This window comes from Caloenas nicobarica, chromosome 6 (assembly GCF_036013445.1).
Source record: "Caloenas nicobarica isolate bCalNic1 chromosome 6, bCalNic1.hap1, whole genome shotgun sequence".
In the NCBI taxonomy this organism is placed as follows: Eukaryota; Metazoa; Chordata; class Aves; order Columbiformes; family Columbidae; genus Caloenas; species Caloenas nicobarica.
In genome coordinates, this window is record NC_088250.1 from 30,411,412 (window position 1) to 30,420,849 (window position 9,438).

Consider the following 9,438-nt stretch of genomic DNA (forward strand, 5'->3'; position numbering starts at 1 on the left):
CTGAAACGCGGCTGAGCAGTGCCACACACAGCTGGCAAACCCAGAGCTTGCTTGTTTTCTTAAGGACGTTGCAGAGTGTTTAAGTATTGGGATCCACTGTTTACTGAGACAAGCCCTGCAGCTGTCACGCAATCTCCCTCGCTGAGGAATGCTCATGCATCACTTGCAGCTTCCTATGACATCCTGATCAGTATAATCCCTTTTTTCAGACACGAAAGTAAGCTGCATCTTGGCTCCTATAGCCACTGCAGTCTGATGGAAAAAACACTCCTTTCTCATTGTTCAACCATCCCTATTTGGAGTCATTTTTTTTTTATTATTATTCTTACAGTTATTTGCCTACACCAGCCACTTGTGCCAGCAGAGACAGTGGAAGATCCAGGACAACTGGTTTCACTAGTGAGAATGCAGGAGGGAGCAGAGAAATCATGGCTGAACTCTCTGTGAGTTTCACCTGCAGGTACCCAGACCTGCCACAGAAGCAGATGCATCTGACTTTGATGAACATCTGAAAAATAAGTTGACCCTCTTCACTGGCTCACCAGAAACTGAACTGGAGACCCCAAGTCAAACACACAGCTTGTACTTTTTAGCCAGCCAGGCCTATAAGGACTCCTGTGGACAAAGGTCCCACCATGAGTCAGTTACACCAATGAACTGGAGCAGAGGCTGTAACATCCTGAAAGACTTTTGAAATGAATCTGTTCTCATAAGCACCAGTATTTTTAAATTGGAAGGTGGCTAATAATAGAAAAGGTTTATCAAAGACCACATTTCACCCATGACCTCCACCTCTTTTATTAATGTGTTGTAAAACAGCAATCTCCATGTATAAAACACTAATCTGAATTTTGCAGCTCAAGCACTTCCATTAAAACACATTCTAAATATCATCCAATGTTATAAAAAGGAAAGAATGGATGATCTATGAAGTCAGAGCTTTTTAAGTCAAAGCACAGGAGTTTCTTCAGGATTTTATCTGCACCTCCCAAGGCTAGAAGTGATCAAGAAAACCTCAAACCCAGTCTAGTGTGTACTGCAGATCACAGACTTCCATCCAGCTAATCTGGTACTAAACCCAGGAACATGTTAGGTTTCATAACCACTTCATTCAGCCACGTTAGAGGAACAACTTGGCCAGCTGGACCTATGGTAGCAGAACTCACTAGAAACAATATGATATGCTGGGATTCCTAATTACAGACTTGATGGTTCAGTGCTGTGCACTTTGACTGTGGCCTAGCTCAGCACATAAGCTTACGCTTGGTTTCAAGTACACAATCCCATTGACTTCAAGGTAAGTACATATTAAGTGCTTGACTGAGCCGAGACTGTTTGTGGCTTTCCAGGGTGAACCCCGCATGATTAAACAATAATATTTCTTATGAGATTGCTAGTAGTAAAGTGAAATTTATCAAAGCATAATGACACCCTTTAATGGAAGGCTTTAGGAGAATGTGATATATTAACACTCATCAGAAGCAGACGTGCTAAATAAATGAGGTCTGCCATACCACTGGTTCACAAACTTACTCAGTTAGGGAACTAAGTAAACTTTAAAATTGAGAATGAAATCTCTGTAAGGCATGTCTTTGTTTGTACCGAACTACAGAAAAAGAAGAAAAGCACTTTGCTTTGCTTTCCACCCTGTTTCCTTTCTCTGAGATGCTGCCTGGGATCCGAAGAGACAGCCCACTTCTATGTCCTACATCCAGCCACTGTGCCAAAGAAAGGACCACGCACATGCTGCTGTTATCTGCTGCTGTCAGCCCCAGTTACACCAGCGGTACCTCTGGAAAATATAAATAAGCTACTCTGCTGTTGACCAGAGCTTTTCATGGCCTTGGCCCATGCATACTGTGCTGGTGACCTGAGTACTTGTTCCTACACATCGTGAGCCCACCTCACTCAGTCCTGCTGCTGAGCATGTGCTGCCCCTCATCATCACCACCACTCATGGTCAGAGGCTGCTCCTTCACCTAAGCTATCGTACCTCTTTAAAGTTTTACCCTCCTTCAGTCCAATATGTAAGAGTTACTCAATCACTTTGCTTCCTGAAGCTTCACTGTAAAGTCTTCCTTTTCTCTCCTGTTTGTCACTATTTGCTCTGTCTGAAGCATTTTGTGAATGAAAGGCACTCTTCCAAGACCCTTTTTCTTCTTGAAGTCCCAAGGAACAGAGCACTGAACAATTTTTTCAATCAAATCTTACTGTGATTATTTGTGAAGTATCTTGGACACCATTAATAGGGAAGTGTCAAAGAACTAGCATCATTATTGTTATAATTATTATTATGGAATGAAAAATATATTGAGAGCTGTTTGGTGTAATTTTCAGAAGTTTTGCCTGAGAGCAAATTACTTCTCTAACCACTGTATGTTTATGGCTTTATTAGTCATAATTTTCAAAGAAATTCTAAATCAACTCTAAGGAAGAAAATATCAGCTTCATTCACCACAGTTCCATTTTTCAAGATTAAAAAGAAAATTGCCACAAGGCTTTCTTAATGGAAACAAAACCTATACTGAAATGCACTGAATGTCAAATATTCTGTAGCACCCACAGGATGCCACCACTTTCCAGTCAACACTTCATCATCAGTTAATGTTTGGACTCCCTGTGTGGAGATTCAAGGGCAGCAAGGCTATGAGCTAGAAGGCAATTCTCCCACAATGTATTTTGCCTTCCCTTTGACATTTAGGCAGATATACGTCTCATACTTTACCTCACAATCTTCACCCTTTGTTAACTAAAATTTCAGTTTGGATTGTCAAAATCTCACTTGCTCAAGAAAACTGTAAGTCTTTATCAGAACTTCCTAAGGGGCTTTCCTAGTTTGCTTTCGGAGTTGATGGATGCTAATGTGCTTTTTTGCCATCAATATACGGTAAAGTGAATAATATATTAGTGACCAATTCAACAATAGTGAGGGTGTTTGGTAAAATGTCAAGAACCTTCAAAAGAAATAAATCATATCCTATTATCCTTCAGCCCACAAAGTTAAAACTGTTTTTGCTTTCAATACAACAAGCAAACACTTAACTGCTCCCCACAGATTTCAGTGTTTGAAGCTGGCCACGTTTCAATAAAATGTTGTTTAAAGGAAGAAAATATTGAGAAAATATATGGAAGCTGCATTAAAGCAACCTGAATCATATTCTTCTGGTAGCAGGTAACAATTACAGACAGTCTGAAGTGAAAACCCAGTTGATACACTCCCAAACTAATTCATTTTGAAAACCTGAAGCAACAGACAGAGCAACTTGTTGCATCCAGGAGAGACTGAGGATTAGACGATGGGTCAAATGCTGCACACTGAGGACTCGCACCAGCTGTGATGATACAGTCCGCACAGCTGAGATTTGCAGTCCTGAGAAGATCTGGGATATTAGCTTTTTAACCATGTCCGCCTCTCTCCTGTGCTTCAGCATGGGATCAGCTGAGCTGGTTTTGTGGATGAAGATAGGCTGCAATAATTAAAGCAGGGACAAATGATGTTCTTCCAGCTTACACTACCTGCCATGGCCCAGGGGAGGAAGCCCTGGCAGACAGAACAGCAAAGGACCTGGGAAGTCTATCATACTTTTTCCTGAGCATAGCGATTTAATGGATAAACTAATGAGAAATAAATAATGATAAAAACTGCAAGTGGAAACCTGTCTACAACATTTCCAGTCAAGTTGTGAACATGCAAGTGATTCATATAACACAGATGAGTTTGCAAACTTTTAAGCACTTCCTTGGTAAATAAGCTGAAACTAAGCACTCTACACCCATTACAAACACATACGCCTGTCAGTCATGGCTCTGGCTCTCGAAATAACAAATCATACATAGTGTTGCCATAGCAGAAGATGTTCTGGCTTCCCCAAGAGGCATGTTACAAAGGCACTCCAAATGTCTTTCATGAACAGCAAAGGTGCTTTCTGTCTAAGAAAGAGCTGTATAGCAATGAAGGACACTGCTAAGAACCAGGGCAGTATGGCAAGGGCATAGCCCAGCTGCGAATGCAGGGACTCATCTATTGGTTATAAAATACATATGGGAAAGACAAGAAAGATGAGCGTGACTGACAGGAACTAGAAACAGGTTCTTCGGTGTTTGGCTTACCAGAGTGGGCCATTGTGGATCTGTGCTGGCGTGACACACTGTTCAGTGAAACAGGACTTGTACACATGTGTACATGTATGTATGAATAAAAAAGGATGCACTAAGAATATACCTGAGTCGTTTCACTAATTTATGAACTCGTTGTAAAACAAACAAGCATTCAAGATCCTTAATGTAGCTACCCGCTCACAACCAAATAGGTAATAAGACACCAGAAACAGGCTCCTGGGAAGTAAAAGATCATTTTCTTATTGATCTAACAAGGGAAATCAAACTTTAACTGGATTTGCTATAAGCACAGAGTAGAACAATCTAATTATGAGAAGCCCAAACTGGGTACGTTATTACTGTTGGTGAACTGTACAATGAGCATCACTTATAAGCCCCAGGGAAACTGGGGCACTGTTGTGTTAGTTTGGTACTGTGCAAACACACAGGACAGTGCTCACAGCACAAATTCCTAACCTGTCCCTCATGATCCCTATGTAGTCTGATAGGATAAATCACTCATCTCACAGCCCCTTCCCGGCACACATCTCCTGGCAGTGCAAACTTTATCCAAACAAGCATATTTAGGACCTGAATTTATGTCCCTTGACTTGTCTAGCCCATTTTCTCTAGGTCACAAGTAATGGCAGGTGGTTTGGGGAATGGACTCTGTAGAGAAACAGGCATTTCTTCAGGTCCAAACAGAGCTAAAGAAAAGGTATTTTGCATGTGTAGCCCCCTTTCCGCTTAAATGAGTAGGTCATGTACTGTATTCTCTGCTTCTTGCTCCTCCCATGGAAATGCAAAGAGATATCAGTTCAAACAGATGGCTGACTAGTGTGGATGAGATACAATAAGCAAGCTGAGTAAGTGTGGATTGGATGATCGGGTAGTGAGGTGGACTGTGAACTGGCTGAAGGAAAGAAGCCAGAGAGTTGTGGTCAAAGGGGCGGAGTCTGGCTGGAGGCCTGTATCTAGTGGAGTGCCTCAAGGGTCAGTACTGGGACCAGTACTATTCAATATATTCATCAATGACTTGGATGAGGGAATAGATTGTACTGTCAGCAAGTTTGCTGATGACACCAAGCTGGGAGGAGTGGCTGACACGCCAGAGGGCTGTGCTGCCATCCAGCAAGATCTGGACAGGCTGGAGAGTTGGGCAGGGAAAAATTTAATGAAATATAACAAGGGTCTTGCACAAGGGTCTGTAGAGTCTTGCACCTGGGCACGAACAACCCCAGGTTCCAGTATAGGTTGGGGAACGACTTGTTAGAGAGCAGTGTAGGGGAAAGGGACCTGGGGGTCCTGGTGGACAGCAGGATGACCATGAGCCAGCACTGTGCCCTTGTGGACAAGGAGGCCAATGGCATCCTGGGGTGTATTAGAAGGGGGGTGGTTAGTAGGTCGAGAGAGGTTCTCCTTCCCCTCTGCTCTGCCCTGGTGAGACCTCATCTGGAATATTGTGTCCAGTTCTGGGCCCCTCAGTTCCAGAAGGACAGGGAACTGCTGGAGAGAGTCCAGCGCAGGGCAAAAAAGATGATGGAGTGGAGCATCTCCCTTATGAGGAAAGGCTGAGGGAGCTGGGGCTCTTGAGCTTGGAGAAGAGGAGACTGAGGGGAGACCTCATTAATGTTTATAAATATGTAAAGGGTGAGTGTCACGAGAATGGAGCCAGGTTCTTCGCAGTGACAACCAATGATAGGACAAGGGGCAATGGGTACAAACTGGAACACAGGAGGTTCCACTTAAATATGAGAAGAAACTTCTTCTCAGTGAGGGTGACGGAACACTGGAACAGGCTGCCCAGGGAGGTTGTGGAGTCTCCTTCTCTGGACACATTCAAAACCCGCCTGGACACATTCTTGTGTACCCTCATCCAGGTGTTCCTGCTCCAGCAGGGGCATTGGACTGGATGATCTTGTGAGGTCCCTTCTAATCCCTAACATTCTGTGATTCTGTAATTCTGGGAAGCAAGAGATGAGACATAGAAAATACATCATTTCTCAGGAAATAAGTTAAAAAGTAGACAGAAAGGAGTTTTGCTTGGATTCTTCCATGATAAGGATATTATCTAGCCAACTGGATGTTAGGAATATCATAATATGGAGGAAAAGTACAATACAAAGAGGGGCTGAGCACAAGCTAGGTAGAACTGATGACTGGAGAACAAAAAACATGTTATGACATCCCATTTGTCTTGCGATGAGAAGCCCAGCTAGCAAGGCTATGAAAAAGAAGCTATTCAACCCCTTCGTAACATAAACTGTTTTGTTAATCTGTTCATTCTGGCAGTAAATTGATGTATCCTGCATGACTGAATGGTCTGGGGCCTTACTTATTATTACTGCCCATCCACTGAAAATGGTTGGTGTAACATAATCCTCTCCCTGGCTGCTGCTCAGGTCATTTTCAGTCATTGGCTCGTCATTCCCATTGTATTGTGGGTGGAGATCCATGGGAGGATGCATTTGGAGACCCACAGAAAGCCCATGAGCCACACTGTTCAGCAGAGACATCTCTGGGCAATTGGAACAGCACCTAAGGGCAGCTTCCTCTGCTTGTCTCCCCTTGCAGCCTAAACCTGCTTGTGCTGGCATCCCAGCTTTAAGGTAAATAATATTCTGAAATGAGATGTATTTTGGAGGTTTGAGCCCTCTTTCATAAAACTTAAATATTATGTGCAGTAGAAATAAGGTGCCTCTAATTTTATTCCTCTGTATTTTCCAGCTGAGTTTTGCAGCAGAAAATATAGCATTAAACTGTATCATGAACAACCATGAGGAAACAGGTGCTGAGAAAAAAAAACCAAAAACTTTGAATCTAACTTGAGTTTAAGAGACCCAAATGATAATCTAGGCCATTTTCGTGATGTGTCTGCAATTTCAATCTTTATTTCTTTTATATAATTGTGAAGTTCTAGTTAACTCATACCAGTTTTTGCCCTCTATCATTAAAGAGAGGAAGGGAACAAGAACAGTGGAAGGGGAGGAGAGATTATTTTTTTCTGTGAAAAATTCATGCCTGATTAAAACAAAGCAAACTGGCAGACTATGAGTGTGTTTACATAGCCATCACTTCTGTAGAGAGCACGCATACTGAGTGCCAAAAAATGTCCACCAGTTCCTCAACATGAGGAATTAGGGCTCTAATATTCCCTGCAGAATGATTTATCTCAGTGCTGGATCCTGCAAAACCATCCTCTGTAAACTCAAAGTTTGGTGCTCCTGGCTAACAGAAAGAGCACACATATTTTCTCTTTTCTGTACCTATAACATCCTCATGATTGTATTATCTATGTAAATATCCAACTGAGTTACAACACATTTTTAACCACAAGGGTTTCTCCTTTCAGCCCTCCGCAGTCAAACAGATGGCTAGACTTACTTGGCAATTAAAATCAAGGTTTATTTACCCATTCCACTGGAGCAAGGTTAAAGCCAGTGCCATATCATGTAGGCTTAAAGATTTTGCTAATTTATTTTAATCCACTTAAACCTTTAAGGCACAGATAATGGAAAACAGACAAGAAATCTCTTACACTTTCCAAACCAAGAGACAAGAGTTTCCTCCTCTGTGAAGAAAAGTAAAGCTCTCTAGAAGAACTCTGAAAGGTCAGCAAGGAAGCCTTTGACTACTTTCTTCCTGGAAACCCTACCTCAAAGGTCACAAAACCACAACTAAATTGCCTCTAGCAGAGAACCTAACTAGAGACACATTGCGAGGTACTTAATTGCCTTCAGCGAAGAATGTAACTGGAGATGCATTGCAAAGCCTTAAATGGAAACCAAAATCAATATTTCAACATTTAGGAGGAAAACGTTTTTAGCAAGGAGATTCAGCAGCTGATGATGCTGGCACCCTGAGCTTAACACACCAGTCTGGGCTGAACGCAGAAAAAAATAGTGGGACCAATATAGTGATCAAACTGTTGTGTGGATAAGTGGACAGACTAGGCAGACAGCAACTTAGGAGTACATGTATACTCATGGAAAATCCAACTGGGATAAGGACAGCAGAAATTCCATGTTCCAGAAGAACAGTAAAAGGATTGCCCACACTTGGCAGGATGCTACAGCACAAAGGCCCCCTCTCACATCCTTAAGATCTTGTGAAATTAAATGCCCAGATGAAAGACAGAAAAACTACTAGCAGAGGTGATAAATACACAACAAAACCAAAACAAAACAAGCAACAAAGATCAGACACTCCCTGCAATTTTAAAACAATTTACTTCTCTTGCATTCAAGTATGTTCAAATTCTCTATCACTTTTCACTTAATAAGCATCTGGATCCAGCCAGCCAGGTGAGGCATATGAGCATTACTGATTCCAGGTGGAGAAATGGAAACTGAAACAGAGTTTCAGTGTGGCACAATATTACAGGGACCCTGTAGCAGAATTGAAAATCGGGATTCTTAGACCAATAGTGCCTAAACTGCCAGAATTAAGTGACTGCTGTGAAACCTCAGAGTTTAAACACTGTAAAGCATCAAAGGGAATATGATTCATCAGGCCACTTGCAGTGGCCTGGGATTGCAGGTATAAGGAAAACAGCACAGCCAAACCATCATCCATAACACCACCAGAAAGGACTTCAAAATGGATCATCCTACTGGAACTTGAAACAGGAATAGAAGCTCTTACCTTCAAAAGCAATTGTGGGGTGTTCTTTCCTGATGCATTGCTGATATTCAACTTCAGAGTATTCAAGTACATTCTGTGATGTCGAGAGATGAAAAGCAAGAAGAAAAAGGCTTGGCAATGACAGGGAAATGGCCTTTAATCTTGAAACAACCATGACTGAAGGGTGGTTGCAGATCTAGCTTCCAAGGTAGGCCCAGGGAGGATACCTGAAATACAAATAATTCCACTTTGAGAAAGACGAATGCTTATCCAGAGTGTGTAACACAGGTAGAGAAAGGCAGAGGTTCCCCTTTCATACCAACCCCACTTGTGCTAAATACTCAATATAATATTCCACAAACAGCACCTAACAGAAAATTACCCGATTTACAACTGTATTTGGGCTTCTAATTTCAAACAGAATGGAAGTGCGCAGCTCCCTAAATATACACCTCTGTGTAGCTTTGGGGTGTGTGTCCTTATACTGTAGCCGGTGTGCAATGCCCAGTGCTAACAACATGAAAGCTCAAATACTCCAGATATAAATGTGCTCCCCAGTGTGGACACCTCCCTCCTCAGTTTCCCGATGTGTGTGTTTAAATGCCATGCTACATTCAACAGATCTCTAAGGAAAGACCAACATCAGTCATCGCCGGAACACATGTGCAATTAATACTGTTCTAATAGGAAATTTATAAATTTTAGCACTGCTGTTTT

At 42.2% G+C, this 9,438-nt stretch overlaps 1 protein-coding gene across 1 annotated transcript in view; it reads right to left on the minus strand.

The window, feature by feature from the left end:
* Positions 1–8,896, minus strand: part of SEMA5B (semaphorin 5B) — a 134,206-nt gene extending 125,310 nt beyond the window's left edge. The window contains exon 1 of the mRNA XM_065637691.1: positions 8,743–8,896. Within this exon, the coding sequence (XP_065493763.1) occupies positions 8,743–8,896 (154 nt within the window). The remainder of the gene's footprint in view (positions 1–8,742) is intronic.
* Positions 8,897–9,438: the final 542 nt, after the last annotated feature.